We start from the raw sequence: 22,288 nt of genomic DNA, 5'->3' as shown, positions 1-22,288 counted from the left end.
GACCAAAAATCACATATGTCTAAGAACATCCCATATAGACGGTGAAAATTTTTGTTTTTATGTTTTAACATTTTTTCATTAAAGTAAATAGAGAACAGTTTTAAAATTTAGAAGTAATGCACACGCCCCCCCTCCTCCTTTGCCTATAAAAAATTTCTTAAGTGCTTGTTTTACACCATAAAAGCAAAAACACAAATGAACACAAGTTAAAGTTGAAATGAAACTTATAACTCTATCTTTCTAATATATTACATCAGAGATACTAAAAATGGTAAAAAATATAAGTTAAACTAAAATGAGGTCCTGCTTGCTGTTAAAACGAGGAATTATTGCTCTATTTTCTGCTCTAGCTTGAATAAATCCATCGCGCCTCTCAAAACCAAACACTGTTTCAGAAGCTGCAGTTACCTTAAAAAAAAACACGTTTTAAGAAGATTTTTTGAAAGTTTCTATTGATTAACATATTATTAAGTATAAGGAAAAACCCTTTACCTCTTTAACTGCCCTCTCAACTCCTTGTGTGTGAACAGGGAAATACGGAACTACCATAGGACAATCCACAATCATTTCTAGCTCACTTATGTTCATTTTACAGGTTAAGATGGGTTCATAAGCCTCTTCCCATGTTATAAGCTCTGTTAATATGGTTGCATCCAAGTTTAAATAAGGAAGCTTGTATGTTCTGGTAGCTAGATTTCCCATTTCCAAATTTTTTCTAATTTCCAGAATTTTATTAACAGCAAATTCTCTTTCAATTTTATTTTCGCTGCAGAGTAATGTTTGCAATAAAATTTCGGAATGAGAATTCCATGCAGAAGATCTCACACACTTTTCAATAATCATTTGTACAAGTTCATCTTGAAGTTTTATTAGGGTGAGTTGGTTCAAGATGTGTCGTGGCCCTTCTATCCAACTATGCTTCACTTTAATTTGGAACCACATAGGGAAGTAAACTGATACAAGAAACTTAACAATTAACTCTAGATTTTTTAGGTCATCCCCCTCTAACCCATGCTTGCTTACCCACAATAAAAGCAAGGAAGAACCTGTATTGAGCCACCTTGAATGGACTAAAGTACCTGGTTTTTGGTTAGCCAAATCTTCAGTAAGAGTTCCATTAATTACTGTCTGGCATATTTTATAGGCATATTTCTGATCTGAAGATAACTCTTTTACTAATTCTTCAGGAAGTTCAATTAGACCAGGACCTATGGATATTGGCTTAAAACTGTAATTTCTTTCCATTTCAGTAATCTTTGTAAGCAACTTCCCAAAGGGTCCAGAAAATCCTGTCTTTGAGGTTGTCTTACCATCAAGCTCTTCTATTAAATGTCGAATACAAAGTTCATTTGTGTGAAGAGAACATATTAGCCATCCTAATTTTCTTTCTAATCTAGTTTCTAAATAATGGATAACACCTCCAATATGACCTGTATTTGTCGCCGTGCTATCACAACCAATGAATTTTAAGCTATCTTTTACCCCATGCAAATTACACCACTGAAATATTTTATTTGCAATATGTTCAGCAGGTTTAATTTTTGATTTTTTGGGTATTTCTTCTTTGGTTAAATGATGAAGATATTTACCATATTCATCAGTTAAAGTATAGTGATTTTCCTTTTGAACTGAAGGATAAAATTTTTTAGTTTCATCATTAAATGTCAATACATTTGTTTTGTCACTTCTTCCATCAAAAAGAATGCAAGAAATATCTTCACACTTAAATCTATTTTCTCCAATATTCTGACACTCTGACATAACTTTATCTTTGGCTCTATGCACTTTGTTTTTGTCTAATAACAAATAAATAGCTGATTCTGGGACAATTTTAGCCTCCACCAAATCTTTTAAAAACCCTGAAGCAATAGCAGCAGCAGCAGCAGTGTTTGAAACTTCATACCTAATTGCAGCAATAGCTGTATTTGTATCTTCATATAATTTCTCTTTAATTTAATATCCTCGCTTTTATTGCTTTTCGCTTCCTTTTAACCTCTTTATAATCTTTTGATCCTATCATAACTTGAGCTTTGTCCCCCTTTTTGTTTCTTTGTGATTGAATAAACTCTAACTCTATCAAGGGAATCCTTGCTGATTTTTCACATTTACAGTTAATATGAACTTTTCTCTCACATCCCAGACAACTTGATTCATTACAGTAAAGAATTTCACATTTACATTTAGTTATATCAAACAGTCGTGACATAGAATCCATTATGTTGTTAATTTTTTCCTTTTTGGTTAATCTTTTTCGGCAAATATCCTGAACATCACAATAACTTTTTTTGATCTTTCTGTCAATGGACTTATCTGTAAATATTACTGGAGAAGAAAAATCTGAATTTGCTTTTTTCCATTGATTAACAACTTCCAATCTTGTCTCCCTAATCAAATCATCCAAGATATATCTTCTTTTCTGACAACTCTTTAAGCAGTATAGCTTTACGAAGAACAGCACCAAGAGTTGGTAGCTCAGATGGAATAAAGTCTCTTCCTTTTCCTGGAGATAAAATATTATCATACTATATATAGTTTTTAATTAATTATTATTGTTACTCTTATTATTATTGTTGATAAAATGGTTACTGTTCATAATGTTGTTGATGATAAAACTTTATACAAGAAAATATATTCATGATTCAATACTAATGATAATAGTAAGAAAATAAATTAATAACATATGATATAATTGTCGTGAATATAATATTATCTTTGTATTACAAATATTATTTTAGTAATATTACTAAAATAATATTAATAATATATAGAAAATATTATATTCACAACAATTTTATTACCTATTAAGTCGGACATTACTGTGCTTGCTTTTTTTCTTGTTTTTATACCACTCATTGCTTATTATATATTTTATATCACGACTATATGACAATACGACTGAAAAGTAAAATAAAATATTGAAAAATGCTTTAAAACAAATATTCAAAATAATTTATATTCCCGAAACATTCCTTTGTGTTTGATATTTTATCAAGAAGTTTCTTGGGCTTTTGGTTGTTTCCGCAAAAAAATCTCTTTTTGTATTAAGTTATATTTTTGGTCAACAAAAGACCAATTTTTGCAAATGAAGACTTTTTAAAATCAACTTTTTTTAAACTGAACTAAAATATATATATGTTCAGGCAAAAAAATACTTGGGGCCAAGATTTTATAATGAAAAAATATGTTTTTTGAAAAGTACGGGATGCCCTACTGCACAACTCATGTGCAGTTAAGTGAAAAATAAATAAGTCACACTATAAAAGTTTAATATTGTTTTCGCAAAATAACGAAGAGAAATGTAAAATCGTAACTTCGCTGATAAAGCAATATTAGTTTGATTAGTAAAGTTTTTATTCTGGTTTTTTTTTTAGGAAAAAGTTTTAAGAGATTTTGAGAAATTCTCCAGATGAGAGAATTTTATTAGTGGAGATTTTTAAGGAGAATCTCGTCAAAGGGAGAAGTTTATGAGAAGAGTTTTTGGAGATTTATCAGAGAATTTTATGAGAAGAATTTTACGAGAAAACAAAGAGAATTTATTGAGGAAGATTTAAAACAAAAAAAAAAGAGATTCTTGGAAAAAAAGAGTAAAAGAGAAAAAGAAGATTTTAAAAATGAAAATGGTTTTTACAGGCCACGTGGTCCAAAAAGAAGTTAGAGGGGGTAAGAGAAAATATTTTATTGACGTTTAAGGTGATGTTTATAATTTTTCTCATTTTTTCCCCTCTCACTCGTACACAGCAAAATTATGTGCGAGCAGTGGATGAAGTAGTTTGGAGATGTCCCATTAAGAGTTACCGAAGAACTTTTGGTATCAGTTAGGGAGCTTTTTTGAAAGCTCACACTTGGAATTGTGGCAGGTTATATATATGGTATAGAAGCGCTGGCTCAAGCCGAGTAATGTCTTCAGAAGATGTCAAACACGAACTGAGATAAGGCAGCAATCATTCGTTTGTTGACTGGATTCAGTTTTTCCAAGACATTTGTGTGTCACATTTTATAAATATTCCAGAACAAATTGGTGGACCAGAATGTATTGTAGAAAATGATTAACTTTATTTTCTAGGAGGAAATACGAAGTTGCCCGATTAGTTCCTCAACACTGAATATTTGGATGGAAGGAACCTGTTATGAATCGTGATACCGCTACATTGCTTCCTATAATACAACGATGGATTCGTCCTGGTTCAATTGTGTGGAGTGACACGTGGGGTACTTAAAATAACTTACCAGTCTTAGAATATGAGCATGACACCGTCAAGTGTAGAACTTTTGTTTATCCTAACACAGGAGTTACTACAAGCCATGTGGAAGCAATATAGCGTCGAGCGAAATCAAAATTAAAAGCAATCATGGGGCCTACTTACTGTGAAAAGATTTTGGATTACTTTTCAGTCACTTTTTTCACTTGGATCTAAATTATAGCAAGTTATCCAGTGTGAATTCATGTGTGTGTGTCTGTGTGTGTGTTTGTGTGTGTGTGAAAGTATAGTAGCGTCTAAGATACCTACCTATTCTTTAATTTTACTACATATATGAAAGCACTGCTGTCAAATAGCCGGCCTGTAGGCCAAAAGTTGTCGGTCCATAAAATACTTTAAATTTCAGAGAAAAAATCAAGCACAACAATTATTTACAATATCTTTTTAGATACTGCTTCACATATATACAACATTTCCTAAAATATTATATTCTTCAGTTCTAAACTTTATTAACGTTTCAATCATCGTCTGTCTTGTGGGGAATTTTTTAGACTTTCCCTGAGACACTAAAGAGCCACTTTTCTTTATGAAATTGATAATATTTTTTTCATCTGACTGCGAATCATGCATTTTACAAAATACACTCTCTTTTTATACATTTTTACAATCGCGTCTTTCTGACACAATTAATGCATTAACAATTACATACATTAACACCTACACACATTAGCACCTATAAACATTAACACCTACACACATTAGCACCTACAAACATGAACACCTTCATATACGCTAATTACATCTTGAAGACGTTATTCACGACACCCTCCTGACTAAAGCTGAGACTTCGGGTTTAATCAACTTTCATCCATCTTGTCTTCCATGATGCAATTGATCTTTTATCTTGCATCCAATTTCGCCAGTCTCTTTTCTGTTTTTTCAAGGTGTCCTCTTCAGCTCTGGTTTCCAAATTCTCGTCCGATTCGATTCCGCTTCCTGCCTCACAATCCATTTCCAAGTCACACACCAACTGAATTGGTCATTCAATTACATAACCATTTCACAGGCGTATTTTAAAGCCACGAATAACTCCATCTTTCCCTTTAATGTTGTTTTCAATTCGTCCGATGTTGAGAAGTGTCTTGTCCTTCACATCGTCTTTAATGAGCACCATGCTTCCAACACCTGGGAGTTTCAAATTGCCTCTCTTTTTCCTTGCTTGTTGTCGTTCTTCCATCGCGTGCACGTACTCGTTCATCCATCTTTTCCTTAAGTGATTCTTACAAGTTTTTACAAACTTGACTCTCCGTTGTGCGCAATCGCCCCATACTATTAAATCAATATCTTCTTCAAGCAAAAATGCAGGTCTTCCCCTCATTAATACATTTGGCTTTAATACTTGATTATCGAATTGGTCACCTTGGTAACAAAGTAACCTATTTTTAATTGCGCCTTCCACATCCAACAATACTTCCTCCAATTCAAAGAAACTTAGCATGTTTTTACCGATTGTTTTTGACAAACTTTTCTTCATTATTCCGATTAGTCTTTCAAACAAACCTCCCTACCACGGCGCTCTTGATAAATTAAACTCCCATTTTATGGTATGAGTAGCAAGATAATTTGCGAGATTTTCATCCTTTCTAAGTGTAAGTAACCACTTTTCCGTCGCCACAAATGTCCTTGCACTATCACTAATCATCATTTGTGGTGGTCCTTTTCTTGCAGATTTTATTTCAGAGAATTTTAAACTCCTTTAAAATTCTCTGAAATAAAAAATTTAATATCAGAGAATTTTAACTCCTTTAAAATTCTCTGATATTAAATTTCAGAGAATTTTAAACTCCTTTAAAATTCTCTGAAATTCTCCTGCCGATAGATCATGAAAAAGTCTAAGGTAGACAGCTCTTGTACATGCGCAAGTAAACAGTGCAACATAACATTTTTCAACCAACTTTTCTGCCGCTTTATATTTTAGCGGACCGGCAAAATCAACACCAGTAATCGTAAACGGTTCGTTATCTTTAGTGCTAAAGCGTGTTAACATTGCTCTCGATGGCGGTAACAGCGGTTTCACTCTATATCTCTTACATAATTGCATTCACGAATGATCTTTTTTACGGCAACTCTCAAATTTGGTATCCAAAATCTTTCTCTTATGCTACTGATGATATCTCCTATTCCCCCGTGTAACGTTTTCGCGCGATGATGCTCAATAATTCTTAGAGTTAGTTGAAATCCTTTTGGTACAAATATTGGATTATACCCAGAGACTTTTCCGAGACATCTCCGAAGCTGTTTTTCATCCTGTTTAAGTTCCACATCGGACTTTTTTGCAACAGCTTCTTGTTGTAATTTGATGTTCATTAACTCCGCTTCTATCATCTCTTCAGCTTTCAGTGGTCCTGTTACTTTTTCTTTATTCCGACAATTGTAAATAGACCTTTTTATGAAAGATGATATTCATATGATCTTCCAATACTTGTGTTTACCCAACATTTCTTTATATATGTGATGTCCCGCTATTTCTTTTGTTGCCATACTGAAATTCTTTTTCACACTAATATTTTCACATGATGCGTACAGCGCTTCGATTATTTCTGGTTGGATTGGCCAATTTTCTTTGTGTTTCAACCATGTAGGTCCATTAAGCCATAAGTTTAATAATTTCTCAAGACTCACTCTTCTTGTTCCAAGATCACTTGGGTTTTCTTTTGTTGGGACATAAAACCATTTTACTTCTCCATTCAATAAGATCTGTTTAACTCGGTTCTTGACAAACTGTGACCAACTCCCCCTTTCTTTTAACCAGTAAAGTACCGCAGTACTGTCAACCCAATGATATACTTCAATAACATTATACTTGTTTAATGTCTTCCTAACATGATTCATTAACTTGCTTAAGGTATGCGCCGCTACCAGCTCCAGTCTAGGAATATTAAGATCCCTTGGTGCAATCCGCGCTTTTGCTACAAGTAGGTTGCTCGTTTTTGAATATTGATGGGTCACTTTAATGTAGACGCATGCACATACTGCTGATTTACTTGTGTCTTAAAATCCATGGAGCTCCATTTCAATTGTTTTTTCATTGACAGAACGCTCCGCGGAATTGAAATAGTTCTTTTAATTCTTATTGCCTTGATCCAGGTCTTCCATTCTTCTGAAAGTCCATTTGGAATTTGTTGATCACATCCGAGTTTTAACAAGCATAGTCCACTGTATAGTATTTTTCCAGTGATTAAAACAGGTGCACTAAATCCCACGTCAAAGATACTGTTGATAGCGGATAGCATTTTCATGCAAGCAGTAAAGTCAATCGATAGTTGATCCGTTTCTTTGTTCCAAGGAATCCCAAGTAATTTTGTTGATTTAGCCTCAGCGTCGCTTTCCAATTTGCTTACGTTGCTATGCCATTTGTGTAGCTAGAAACCAGCTTCCATTAAGATTTGCGTTGATTCATTTTTAAACCTGATAAGTTCCTCTTCTGTTTCTCCACCTGCTTGTATATCATCGAGTATCTTCTTCCAAAGCAAGCCCCGTTTTTGGATAAATGTCCTTGTATTTTGATATATGCTTTTTAATGGTGGCACCGAGAATGTAAGGACTTGAACTTGAACCAAAAATCAACCTTGCAAATCGAAACTCCGTTAATTCCATTTTCTTTAAGTCCTTATATCAAATTAAGCGTTGTGTGTCTCTATCCATTTCGTGTATTAAAACTTGTAGAAACGCCTCAGCTAAAACGTCAGCTAAAATGCAGAGTTTATTCATCCGATTTCGAATGAGCATGTCAAATATTAAGGCAGCGCTGGTCCCACTTCTAGACAGTCGTTTAATGAAGGTGGTTGAGCGTCTTTCCTAGCTTTTCCTAGCCAAACAATTCTCATTTTCGTTGACTCGACATTTTCTTTGATTACCGCTTGATGAGAAACATAGTGAATAATTTCTCCCGTAGATTTTTCTGGTGCCATTTCCAATATTCCATCATAGATCTGTTCCATCATGTTATCATTGTACTATTCTAGATTTTTAAGTTTTTTCAATCAAGTCGTTACACTTCCCATTCTTTTAAGAGCCAGATTTCTGTTGTTTGGCAGTTCAACAACCCTTTTTTCATGGCATTTTGGTTTCATAGTAACCTTCGTCGGTTTGATGCAGTTTTTCACTGAAGTCTTGGTGGAACATTGACTCGCTGCTTGTTTCTGATAATCCAAGTACTTCTAAACTACACATTTACTCGAGCTCATCACGACCAGTGTTCAATAAGAAACTTTTCTCAATACCAGAACTTAATTGCGTTCGTCTTCTAGAAAGAGTTCATCCCAATATAGTTAATTCGGCTCCTGGATCTTTATCCGGATTTTTTCCAAGAACTACCGGTTCTGTGGTTTTTATTCGCTGATAATCAGCCGCACCGAGTATGATGTGAACAGGTTGAAGTTCGTCACTCCCTTCATCATCGCTAAATTTCAATCTCCTCAAGTTTGCGAAATGCTTCTTAACATCTTTGATCATCGGATTGGGTAAAAAGGTGAGTGTTTCCTTTTCTGCATTGGTGCATTCGACTTTGATGCGAAGTTCCAGTATCGTTGTTGATTCTAGCGTAAAGTTATATATTTCTACACGCTTGTCCACTCTTCCATAGAGCTGTTCAATACTTTTATATTCATTTCGTGTAGGTTTCAGTTTTAGTTTTGTTATCAAGTTCGTATATATATAGGTACTTCCAGCACCCGTATCCAACATTATTCTTGCTTTTTCACCGTTTACTTTTGCAATCACTGTTGGGTGAATTCTTCTAATATTTTTTTTTTCAATGTATTTGAAATATATAAAGTTAAAATATTATCAAAAAAGTAAATATAGATTTTTATTTAGATTAAAAAGTCTCCATTTTTACAAAGTAAAAATCTCTCATTTTTCAGATTTCATTGAAAATAATATTAAAATTTTTAGCTTCTTTTAGCCATAAAATACAAAATATAAGTCTTACAAAAAAACTGTTTTAAATAAATAATCATTGTAATTTATCATTATTAAAAAAAGGACACGGTATTTTCAAAAAAGTTGTAAGCGGTTTATTGGCATTTTTTTGTTGTTTTGAGTCACTGTGCGTTGTCCACATTCACTTTTAAGAAAGACGGCCATACATCGCTGGCTCCCGGATTCTCGACGTAACTTATACCGTCATTGTTTTTTGAAATAAGTTTGCTTAACGATAATTTACTCATATGTCTTCCTGTTTATGTAAAGAAAAATTGTTAAAAGTTCTAACTAAATATACATACTAACTTATCAAATTTAATAATACAAAACAGCAAACAGCTCTCGTTGCCTTCGCCTATGACGGAAAGTAAAAAAATAATAAAGATAAAAAATGATAAAAATGGAGACTTTATCAAAGATATAAAACTAAATATTTAACACAGAGACCGCCAAAAGGATTTTCTTAAAATGTCCAGAAATTGTTTTCACGTTTTTAGGTTTGATGTGTTTTTATAAAAAATAAATTTTATTTAAAATGATTTATAAAAAAAAAGGTCGAAATTATTATTCTTTATTTCACTTGTTTTTCAATTATTTCACTTGTTTTGAGATATTTTTGAGGTGGGATTTTTGATGCGTCAGCCGCCGGTGGTCGACGTGGCGCCAATGTTAAAGTATTATAGATAACGCATGCCCGACGGGCACAGTGGGAAGCTAAAGTCAGGTACGTCTAGTTGGTCAATGGTAGCCGACGCGGCCCAATTGGAATACCTTGGTGCTGGCCACCAGGAGCTGACACGTCGGTCAACGTGCTATATGAAGATCGCAAAATATATATTTGGGGCTTGGAGTTTAGTTAAAGCAATTTAATAAGAAGGCGCGTCAAAATTTGTGCGTAAAGTTGAATATCATTACCGTTGAAATAACTAAGATCTGTTTTTCTCTAACCGCAGTACTATTATGCCCGTAATTACCGTTCCGGCGGTATCATGTTTTCCTACCCTGACGGAATTACTGCGTTAATTGCGGTATTCCCGGATTTCCCGTTAGCTTGACATACTAGTTACTTCAATTGCTACGGTAGTAGACTGCATTTAGTAGAGCTATACGTCTACCTTATACCTCTTTGGCTGTTTTCTATTTCATACCAAACATTTTTTCTAAACTCTATTCTTTAGTTGCTCATATTATATCCTAAATGATTTATCTATTTTAATAGAAGAGACCTAAAATTTATAATTAAAAGTATTTATGAAAATATATAGAAGTTTACAATGGTATATAGTAAAACAGGGTAGAATGAAGTAGAGGGCAGAATGAAATAGTTATGAATACGCTTATTCTTTTGCTCTTAATTAATTATTGAATAAACTTTTTGCAAATATTTTTTGATTTTGTTGTAAAGAGTTTTTTTCTGAATAAGATGATATTAAACTTTAATTTTTAAAGAAAAGTTTTTTTTATAATTTGTTAAGTCTTCAAAAGCGATATGATATGAAAAATGGACATAAAACTCTCGGAAACTAAATTTGATATCATCGAACTTAATAAGTATTCTGGTAAAACTTTTTAAGCTGGTCAAGAATCTTTTTTCAAAATTATATTTGCTATTCAGGGAAAAAAGTTATGAGATAAAAACGAAAACGGATACATGTGGGGTTAAATGAAATACGCGAATTGCTCACTTGTTAAATGCGGCTTTTATTAATTAAATCTCAAGTGACCAATCAATCTCTGTAAATTTTGTGGATAAATTTTAAATCGATTATTATTAAATCTATTCTAATATAAAATATGCCTCAAAACAAGTTGCTCTCAAAGAAAAAAGAAAAACCATACACCGAAGAGCAAGTTACGCTTGCTCTGGCCAAAGTACAAAGCAGTGAATTTTCATTTAACAAAACTGCTCAATCATTCAACATACCAGTAGCAACTCTTCACAGGCGTGTCCACGGCATAGGTGAAACAATTGGGATTGGTTCAAACACGAGATTGTCGCATCAACTTGAATCAATTTGGTAGATACGCTCATCAAATTATCCAATTGGGGCTTTGGAAGAACTTATAATGACATCATCACACTAGTTACCGACTATTTGCAACATCAAGGTCAATCTTATTTGTATTCTAATGGTACACCAGGGAGAGATTGGTATAAGTTTTTTATAAACTGGTGGAGTCATAAGTTGAGCATTAGAGCCATAAGCAATGGTTCAGTACTCAGAGCCGCTCGAAAAAAATCCACTATACAGTTGGAAATTGCATCGATGGTGCTGGTAATCGTCCTGCTCCAAAAAATCTAAAAAATGTCTGTACAAAGATTGGTGCTTAAGTGGCCTAGACAAAAGTTTCGCATTCAACTCGTTGACACAAAAAAACGAAAAAATGTAGACGCACCAAGGTTCGAAGGGGAGTGTCTCAATAAACCTGAAATACTCGAGAGATTGAAAGATGCTGAGAGCAAAAAAGCAGCAAAGCAAGCTAAAAAACAACGCAAGCTTAGCTTTAATGACGAGCCGCAAGTAAACCAAGCAACAACAGCGACTCCAACAGCATTAATAGCTACAAACCAAGTCAAGTGTAAAAAGTGCCGTAAAGTTTTAGGCGAAGCTTCAACAAGTCAAAATATAGAATGGTACCAGTGTGAAAATTCTAAATGCAAGGTTTGGCTTTGTCAAAAATGCATATCAAAGCGATATGTTAAAGGCGCTGAGTTTTATTGCACCAAAAAGTGCTGCAAAAGTGACAACTCAGCTCAGCCTCTAGTACCTCTCTACGACTCAACATCATTACAAGCATAAAGTTTTTTTTATTAGGTTGTTTTTTTAATTGTTAATATGGGTTGTTTTTTTAATTGTTATTATTGGTTGCTTTTTGTTTTTTTTTAATCAAGTGTTGTTTTAATTACATATAGATTTGCGTATTTCATTCTCCCCGAATGTGGGGTAGAATGAAATAATTTTTTTTTTTTCAATTAAATAAAGTTTCTTAAAAAACTAAAAACTTTTTTTACTTGATTTGTATATATTTAAATACAACTCAAATTCCTCTACAACTTTGAAAAAAAAAAAAATTAAAAACTTTTTTCTCTTAAAAAAAAATTCATTAAAATTCTTAACTATTTCATTTGACCCCATTTTACTCTACATTTTATATGCATTATTTTTTTTTTTTTCTTTTTTGTCAGTTTCTTTACTAAGCGGAAACTTGAAACTTTAGACGAAAGTGGTAACGAAACTCATTAATTTTTATTTTCAGCGATTAGAAATGCTTGATTGCATTATTTTACATATTTATTTTCAAATCTTCTAAAAACGTGTTAAACTAGTGTTTAACAACACTTTAGTGTTTCAACTAACAAGAAAACGGAGCGTTGGATATAGAAATATTTAATTATCACTAAACGGATGGAGAAATATTAAAGGAAAATTTTGAATTTACAAAAATCATTATGAGGAATAAGCAATTTATGAACTTCAACATATATTGTGATATTCATATGCACACTGTGAAGAAAGGAGTTTCGTGCTAATATTTTTTATTTAAATGTAAATATACATTTAGCGGAAATAAAGTAAAGGAAATCTGTTTTTTTATTTGATTTGGAAAGTTACGACGAACCGATAATTTGAGAAAATGCATTATCCAATGCAAAAATTTGATTTAGAATCAAGATTAGTTGAAGAACGTATTTATTGAAGATTAGTTGAAGAATGTTTCCATTTTAAGTACATTTATTTATTTAGTGATAACACACTTTCAGAAAGATCATTCTCAACATTAAAACAAATAAAAACTCATCTCCGATCATCATCAGGAGATTCCAGATTAAATGATATGATAAGAAAAAATTAAAAAAAAAAAAAAAAAAAATAATCAAATAATAATTAATAGATTTTTGTAATTTTCTACAGAAAGTCACTTAGGGAAAAGCAGATGTTAATGGAATTAATAAGAAATTCTCAAAAGATCGTTTTTGTAACATTTCTTGTTGGATTTTTCAAAGAAATATAAGTTTATTATAATCAAGAGATTCAGACATGCTTAGACAGATTCCAGGAAGAGTTTTGACACTTTTTCAAGTAGTTTGCTATTTTTTAAATACGTATTAAAAAAAAACCACTCTAGCAAATGTCTTTCATGCTTTTGCTTAACCAGAACACTTCTTCAATCCAAATGTTTTTGAGGACTGAATATTATCGCTTTCTTTAACAGACAAAAGTATACTAAAAGAGAGCTCGATTATCTAAGAAAATTAGAGAAACTAGTTTTGATATGAGATCACTTTGCAACAGAGGTTTTAACCTCTGTTTCAATAAAAGCACTTAAATTTAGTATACAAGAAATGTCTTCTGCCCCTCTAGCTGCGCCTTTAAAACAATAAGATTGGTCAATAAAATTGGTCTTTTGAATAGAACCCTGATAACCAAAGAGCAAATGACAAAGCAAAATAAAAACTAAAAATGTGGTTGGTAGTTGTTACCCTCCCCCCTCCGCCTAACCCTCCGACTAGGTTAAAATTGCGCCGCAAAATTTAAAAAAAATTATAATGTTAAATATAAAAAAGTAGGTTAAGTTTAGGTAAAAGCTTGGTTTCTTTACCTACTAAATGAATCCGTAGCCTGCGCATTGTTTGGTGCAGTTTTATAACAGAAACTTTTTGCGGAAAAGAACTTTCCACTTGCTCAGAGACCAATAAACTGATTAAATGAATGATAAAAAACATTAACAATTTTGTGAAGTAAAAAATTTAGGAGCTTAGTTATCGCAGTAATAAGTACAGTTAAGTTGTTAACTCTTAAGTTTTATTAAGTTTTTATGATTTCAAATTTTTATAGTTTTAGGTTTGCTTTTTCAAGATTTTTGATACTCACAGATCTAGTTCTACTCGGTTCTTGAAAAATACGGGTTTCTTGTTCAACTTGTTCTTTATGGGTTTGGGGTCTTTCCCACATCTATTCATTAGCCTTCGGTGCCGTAAGATATAAAGGCGCTCATGCTTGGCTTACCTCTCATAAACAGCATAGTTGACAACGCTCTCCTTGTCTAACTTTCCCTGTTTATCGCCTGGGGCCTGTCCCTCCTTATTTATCGCCCGGGCCCTGTCCCTCCTTGTCACCCTCTCCTTGTCTATCGTCCCGGCCTTATGGAATATTACATCAATCCGTACATTGATTTTATATACATTGATTTAAAATCAACAAATCGTTTTACTTTAATGATTTCACGAAGAAAGAAGTTTATTTGCCAAATAATTATAAATTCTGTTTCAACAGTGCAACCAGGAATTGGGGGATTTCCTTCTCACAAAAGAATTTATTTGCAACTAAACATTTTAATTTAGAACTTATAAGTTCCATGTTAAAGAGATAATATAAAGTAGCATATAAAATATCGTAAAAAAAAATACCATATTATTAATGCCATTTTTATTTAAATATCCTATTGATAGATTACTATTACACAATTTGTCAATTGAAAAAAAAAAATCATATGGTGCTTTGCATGCAAGAATCTAAATGTATATAACAAAAGTAAAGTTAAACCGTCATTCATATTTACCTGACGGTACCATTTACCGGCTGACGGTACCATTTACCGGCTGACGGCAACCACTGAATTATTTAGATTAGTTAAATTTTATTAGCTTCTCAAACTTTGGTGGCGTCCCCAAAATTCGTAAGCTCTCCTTCCCACCACCTTTTCCAAGGAAATAAAACATAAATCCGCTTCTGGATTCTCCCCAGAGTAAAAAAAAGGTGCATATGCATATATTTATATTATACATATAATTCGTATATATAATTTGTATATAAAACTATCAGTAATGTCTACTGTAATATCAAAAGACAATGGTTAAAATATCACAAGTATTCAATTCAAGTGACTAAAGTTGTTAAAAAAGAAATAAAAAATTTATAATATACCTATTGTTCTACAACATTTAAGTTTTTATACAATTTAGTTTCCGATATATGTAAAAAACTAAATTGTATAAAACTTTATATTATTATTATTACTATTATTATTATTATTATTATTATTATTATTATTATTATTATTATTATTATTATTATTGTTATTATTATTATTATTATTATTATTATTATTATTATTATTATTATTATTATTATTATTATTATTATTGTTATTATTATTATTATTATTATTATTATTATTATTATTATTATTATTATTATTATTATTATTATTATTATTATTATTATTACTACTATTATTATTATTATTACTATTATTATTATTATTATCATTATTATTATTATTATACTTCAAACTAAATAATTAGTTTGGTTTATATAACTTTTCTTGAAGTTTCACAGGATTAAAGTTTTTTATAAAAAATCTATTTTCATGGCGGCACTTTGATGTTAGCTCGTTTCGTTTATTGAGCAAGCTCAGTTTTGACCTGATGATGTGGTACTTTTCAATACCAAATATAAAAATATATTTCAATACCAAAATTTAAATGTTCATTTAACTTATTTAAAATGAAAAAAATAAACATTGATTTTTAATGTTTATTTATAAAGATTGTTTATAATTTTACATTATAAACAATCTTTTTAAATAAACATTAAAATGAAAGTTACATATAATGAAACTAAAAAAAAAATCTATAAACTAAATCTATTTAAAACATAAAACAACGGGAGAAATCTGGGGTCAATACGGGGAAAAGAAAAAAGCAGCCGAAAGATTTTTCGTTTTTTTTTTTATTCTGCCCGTATTGTTCCCGTGTAAATCCCACGGCCAAATCCCAAACGGTTCCCGTTTGACATCCAGTTTGGGTCCCATATGGTTTTGCTTGCCAGTCTCTTAACTAACTAAATATTTTAAACTATTTCCATTCTACAAGGATCAATTGAGTTGACAAAATCAAGATTTATTTTTGGATTGAAGAAGTTTTGTTTTTAATGATTAATATTCGGTAACCAAATACAAGTTAATAAGTCTCCATTTACACCGACTTGTTTATTTTTTTAATCAAATACGATTAACATGTCAATGTACACCATTTATCGAGATTTGTTACAATAAACAACACGACGTTTGTTAGGATTAAACAAGAGTTGATTATATCCCCGTGGCCAGCACCATTTATACAAATAAGTAAGGCGATCAATTACCTACAGTAAAACAAGTCAAGCGAGTAAATCATGAATTTTTAATTTCCTTGTATTACTTGTATCGTTATTCCTTACATCTTTATATCGAAGTATTTTTCAAGAACGTAAACAAAATCTGGAAGAAAAATTCAAATTGAATTTTACTGCTGGCATCGCTACGAAATCTCGCTACGATTTTACGAATATTTAAATGATCTCTTTTGATTCTTTTTTACGCTTGGAAAATATCTGCTGACGTGTCTGCTTATGGTTTTATATAGAAATAAAAGTTATTTTATATTTCTTTTCATGGGATATTTGCAAAGTGATGAACAAAAAAGATAAAAAAAACAAAACAAACTCTTTTTCTTATTTAGTCATGGATGAAGAATTAGATTACAGGCTTCTGCTGGAAAAGCATCGTGTTGAAGCCATTCAATGTCTGGATCTTGATCGGCAGTTTTTATTTACTTTCTTACGAAGTCAGTCGGTGCTTGACGACGAAGATTGCGAAATAATTCTAAATGCTGGTCCGAGTCGGCAACAAAAATGCTCCAAGTTTCTCGACGTTTTAGCAACGCGAGGTCCCCGTGCTTTTCAATTCTTTCTTCAAGCACTAGAATACGAACACGAACACTTATACGAAGTCTTCACCGGGAAAAAGCCTTTGAAGCAACGTAAGTTAAAATACCACTGTTAAGCTTAAAAACTTATGACGTAAGGAGCATAAATGGTACCCGGGGCCTAATATCTCTAAGAACATAGTAACAAAACATCTTTTTTAACAGAATAAATATAGTAAATTATTTAGATAAAAATCTTAACAATCGCACAATGAAGTAACAAGCATAAACGATACCCGAGACTTAATACCTCATAAGAACATAGTAACAAAAACACCTTTTTTAACAGCATAAAAATAGTAAATTACATATATTTGTATACATATCTTTACAATGTAGGAAACAAAAGTTGTATAGATGTAAACACGTTACACTAGAAAAATTTTGTTAAGTTTCTTTTTCGATTTTTATAAGTTTCATGGTTTAACTTTTAGGGTTTTCATCAGAAAGTGTGTCTCCTATGACGCCAGGTAAGAACGTTTTTATGCTTTAACATACAATCTGATTGAAAAATAGCATGGGGGATTGGGAAAAATACAGGGTGTCTACGTGAAGAGAAAAGATAATAACCATTATAATGAGTTCATCGAATTAAAGTTTTATGTTTCACAAGGCCTACATTATTTTCAAAACTACTTTAGAAGCCTCAAGAAAAAAAGACTTACATTGGTTCCATACTAATATTAGACCTAATTTAAGAAGTCAACCCTTTTTTTTCAGTTTTATCAAGCAGAGCTCTTCTTGATCATGATCGAGATTATCTTCTGAAAGAGGTGACAAATCTCGAAGAGAAAGGTCGCACTAGAGCATACATGATTTCCAAAGCAATAAGAGAAAAATCCGTTTTAGAGACCCAAGTTGTCGAGTTAAAACAGCAATTGCTTTCAAAGGAAAAAATGATCCACGATTTGAAGGAGCAAATTGCTCAAAAGAAAAGGCCACTCAGCATTGATTTGTCACAAATTTATGTAAATCATTTTCAAGACTTATTAAAAGAAAACGCTGAAAAAAGTAACGAAATAATAATGTTGCAAGCACGCTTAATTACAATCATGGAAAAAAACGAGCAAGCCTCGAGTCAAAACGACGAACTACTGAAAAAGAACGAAGATCTCATGAGTCAAATTAGAGATCTCGCTATTAAATATGACTTTAAACGCTTAGAATCAAAGCGTCTATCATTGCAAGTGGATCAAAACAGCGATGGTTTAAAGGCTGCTGCAGATTGCAAGCGAGAGGTCTATTCGCTTAAATTCAAACTTTATCAAGTCGTTGAGGATAAAGAAGCAGCAGAAAAAAAAGTGGAAGAATTGACAATGAAGATGTCAGAGTTGAAGTTGCAACAGGAAATCGCTCAAAAAGAAAGATTTAGCGAAGCTGAAATGAAAGACCAGGTAAATTTCGTTTAATTTCAAAATTCTACTTGATAGTCTCTCCCTTATGCTTTCTTGCATCCCCAGCTAACACAAAACGTTCAAGTACGTTCGAAGAACGTTAGAAATGTTCTTAGAACGTTCTTAGAACGTGCCCGACCGTTTCTAACGTTCTACGAACGTTTCTTGAACGTTTTGTGTTAGCTGGGTCAATCTTCTTAGGTGTTAATGAGCTATTATCAATTCGAAAATGAAGTAAGGAACTTGCAACAAACGAACGAAGAGCAGAGTAACAAAATCAACAGTCTTGAACGAAAGATAAATCGGCTTAATCAAGAAATTGAAACGCACAAAGATGAAAAAGCATTTTTTTTGTCAGAGCGTCAGCAGGCAATCAGCGATCGAGATCGAATGCAGGAAGAAAGAGACGAGTTGCGCAAACATAACAAAGAGCTACACGATTTGAAGGAAGAGATCGTACAAAGACAGATTAAAATATCTACTCAGTATGAGAAAAAAAATAGAGATCTCAACGGAGAACTAGGTATCACAGTTTAAATATATTAGTGTGAGAACTCATTTTTATATATTTGATCATTGAAGTACTTAAGCATTGACTTCTGTCTCGTTTCAAAGAAAAACTCCGAGATGAATTAGAAGCAAAATTAATCGAAATTAGTTCATTGAAATCTTCAAATGAGTTCAGAAGATCTGAAGACAAATCCGAAGATCTCCTAAAGAATCTCATGAAACTAAAGATCGAAAGCAAAACCAGTGTGAACACCGAGGTAAATTAAATTATTTTAAAGAAAAAAAAAAAAAATATCAGAAAAGTCTGTATCAAGAAAAGAATTAAAAGTTTAGCATTAATTAGCATAAATTAGCATAAACGTAGCATTAATTTAGCATTAACTTTTTTAATTAGTAACTTCATTCTAAACGTATTTTCTTTTAAGTGAAAAGTTTTTTTGTTTTTTTTTTAAACTACTTTTTTAAATAACTTGCTTTGCCAGCAACTTACTTCAGAAAAACACCATGCTCAACCACATGAAATGTTGCAGGAACATCAATCGGCAGCAGCGGCCTCACTGATGACAATATCCTTGTTTGATTCTGCATTTTTAAATAGCAACGAGCATCATGAAACTGACGAAAATCCATCGAATCGAAGAACTGTAAATTTAAACAAAAAAAAGTTAGAACGCTATTAAACCAGAAACAATATCTTTTATAAATGTCAACAATTTAATGAGTATATGAATGACATGAATTAATATATTATGGTATGTAATAATAGATAGATAATAAACTACGCAAAGTATATAATTTAAATTATATAAGAATAACAGAGAGAGACACAGACAGAAACAGAGACAGAGACAGAGACAGAGATAGAGACAGAGATAGAGACAGAGTGAGAGAGAGAGAGAGAGAGAGAGAGTTGGATGTAGAGAAAGATTCAATGCTCAACAAACTTTCATCTTTGCTCTTTCCTATTCAAGCAGGATGAACATAATAAAAGTTTATGAAATTCAGCTGCTTCATATTGATGCAGCTGAATTTCATAAACTTTTTTTTTTTTTTTTTTCATATCTTTTGTGGAGACTGGAAAAGTTATAAGAAGGCTGTCGCCTGGGGAAGGGGGGGGGGAATGATGCAAATATAGCTTCTTTATATATTCTCTGCCCTTTTTATTGTGCTGTTTATCAACTATTTAACAAAAGTTGTCTCAAACTCTATGATACTGTGTTTTTTTTAATATTTATACTACAAACATCTAAGCCAGGAACAAAGAATTTTTTTTAAAAAAAAAAAACATTTTACAAGAAAAATGCTGATGTTTCTGTCTCTTAGACTTGAAAAATTTACTTCATTTCAAGTCCTATCAAAATTACGAAAAACTTGGGAAGGGCGGGGGGGGGGGGTTAATGTGAAATAAACTCTATTGCATACCAGTATCATTTTTTGCAACACTTCCGAAATTGTCAATCATCACTAGACGTATTGGAGAGGTAGTAAATCCAGCTTGAAATCAGTGTTTAAATTCTAATTAGCTCACCTATTCAGGTTGTTGGAAAAAGAAAAAAACATGTGTAGCAAGAAATTGTAAAGGTTTTTTAATATTTCTTACATAATAATGTTTTTTTTTTATCAACAAGTTTATTTAAAATATTTATATGATTTTAAAGTTAAATAAAGCATGTGGAATGGGTATTTTTTCAAATAAATTGAGTATGCGACTTCTTAAGGACCATTTAAGACCGAGTTGACCGATAAAATAAATATGCGACTTCTTAAGGACCATTTAAGACCAAGTTGACCGATAAAATAAAATTAGTCCTCGCCGTAAATCAAGTTAGGTATTAGGAACTTCAATAGCAGTTGACGAATGCTGGCGAAATGCAATAAATATTTTTTAGTGTAAGTCTTATAAACGATTTCTCGATAATGGATGCCGTAATTTAACTAATGGATCTTTATCTTTATTATCATCCTAAACGATGAAGTAAAAAAATCTTTTAGTCAGTATGGTCTTTTTGAACCTTCCACGATGTGACTCATTCTTTGGGTGTTCGACTTAGCAGTAAACAACGTATAGTACAACATAATGATTTTTTTTTTACTGGATAAAGCATAGGAAGAAGTCCATGTTGAGCATGCTTTTTTGTAAAGAATAAAAGATAAACAACCATCCTATAGTTGCTTTAAATCATAACTTCAAATGCACCATGTTTGTTCATTGAGCGTCTATTTTTCATTTACTTACATTGCATAGGAACAAATTTTATTATTATCGTCAGAAAATATTTCTTCATTCAAAAAAATCTAAAAGCAATTTTTTTTCATAGGGAGCTCGGGTTAAAACTACTTATTTTAAGGGGAGTGCCCAGGAGTTTCGTTGTTCATGGTAGCTAAATGACAAAGGCATACTCGAACTTCTAGTATGTTGACACTGGTGTCAAATGAGGATAATTGATATTCAATAGGGTAATTGGAGCTAACTCAATCCCACCCCGACCATAGTTCTCCTTTCCAAGAACTACGTCTCCTAAAATCATAATTTTTTTTTTTTGTTGTTCTATCATAATCTCGATCAAAGTTATCGACAGACTTCAAATTTCATCAAAAAATCTCTTATCGTTCAAGATTTATGATCGTATAAAGTTTTTACATGCCCCCTGAAATAACTCATAGCGATTCTCCCCATTTGCTCCCTGAAAATCACCCACAATAATCGTAACTTTTAAATGAAAAAAATCTTTTTGATAAAATTTGTAATCTGTGGATGTATTTTGATCTATTTTAATAACACATAAAAAAAAAAAGCTGAAAAGGGCTTGTAGTAACCGTTTTTTAATATTACGAATCTAAGTAATCTCAATAATACTGTCGTTGCTTAGAAAATCACGAAGAAATTTTATCAAAAAACTTGCTTTAAACTTTTTTCAGAAGAATTTTTTAAAGCAGCGAAATCTTATTTGGTATAAAGTTTTAAATGAAGTTTGCTTCATTTATCCATATAAAATCATGACAATTTTTTCTACTGGTTTGTTCGAAATATCTTTAGATCCTAAGTAAACAGGTTTGCCCGACAACCGTCGGAGCCAATGTTTTTTTCCATTTTTTCATTTTCAGTTACAAAACAATTGTATTTTCTACCTTTGATAACTCCGGTATTCAGGTCTATATTTTTGCTAACGGCCAGCGGTTGCTAATTGTAGATAGCTAAAGGCAACTTTTCATTGTATTTTACTTTAGTAAAAAAATAATTTGCATGGAAAATTACAAATCTTTAAACTTCAGTATTAGAGAGACCTTTTTTAAAGTATTTTAACTTGAAAAATGATCAAATCGAACAATGCAGGGAGGCGTCAGTACAACTTTAAATTGTTTCTAAAGTTTTCACTTTTTTTTTGTACTATATTAAACAAGACGTTATTTAGACGTCCGTAGGTCTTTTTCAAAGTCAAAAACATGTC

At 31.9% G+C, this 22,288-nt stretch overlaps 3 protein-coding genes across 5 annotated transcripts; 1 reads left to right on the top strand and 2 right to left on the bottom strand.

Annotated features, from left to right (window-relative positions):
* Window positions 1–212: 212 nt before the first annotated feature.
* LOC145189486 (uncharacterized) lies at window positions 213–2,999 on the bottom strand. Its single transcript, XM_090094012.1, has 3 exons — window positions 2,799–2,999; window positions 493–2,500; window positions 213–408 (listed from the first exon to the last, which is right to left on the bottom strand). Exons 2-3 carry the CDS (start codon window positions 1,759–1,761, stop codon window positions 286–288), a joined length of 1,392 nt encoding a protein of 463 aa, XP_089950138.1. The 5' UTR covers window positions 1,762–2,500; window positions 2,799–2,999; the 3' UTR covers window positions 213–285.
* Window positions 3,000–5,259: 2,260 nt separating this feature from the next.
* On the bottom strand, window positions 5,260–5,733 carry LOC149885526 (uncharacterized). Its single transcript, XM_090093347.1, has one exon. It carries the CDS (start codon window positions 5,731–5,733, stop codon window positions 5,260–5,262), a length of 474 nt encoding a protein of 157 aa, XP_089949473.1.
* A 10,559-nt stretch (window positions 5,734–16,292) lies between these two features.
* Window positions 16,293–19,629, top strand: LOC149885525 (uncharacterized). 3 transcript variants are annotated; one of them, XM_090093878.1, is made up of 7 exons: window positions 16,293–16,356; window positions 16,690–16,989; window positions 17,370–17,405; window positions 17,656–18,329; window positions 18,531–18,852; window positions 18,945–19,096; window positions 19,322–19,629. In XM_090093878.1, exons 2-7 carry the CDS (start codon window positions 16,692–16,694, stop codon window positions 19,517–19,519), a joined length of 1,680 nt encoding a protein of 559 aa, XP_089950004.1. In that variant the 5' UTR covers window positions 16,293–16,356; window positions 16,690–16,691; the 3' UTR covers window positions 19,520–19,629. The 3 variants fall into 3 exon arrangements, with proteins under 3 accessions (XP_089950004.1, XP_089950003.1, XP_089950002.1); XM_090093877.1 differs by lacking the exon at window positions 16,293–16,356 and adding an exon at window positions 16,359–16,601; XM_090093876.1 differs by lacking the exon at window positions 16,293–16,356 and having other exon boundaries at window positions 16,387–16,989.
* Window positions 19,630–22,288: the final 2,659 nt, after the last annotated feature.

Source organism: Hydra viridissima, unplaced genomic scaffold (assembly GCF_058129835.1).
Source record: "Hydra viridissima isolate aposymbiotic clone 2 unplaced genomic scaffold, HvirCarnegie_v1 scaffold_7, whole genome shotgun sequence".
Lineage (NCBI taxonomy): Eukaryota > Metazoa > Cnidaria > Hydrozoa > Anthoathecata > Hydridae > Hydra > Hydra viridissima.
Note: the sequence above shows the minus strand (reverse complement) of the source record. Positions and strands in the feature narration are given on the sequence as shown.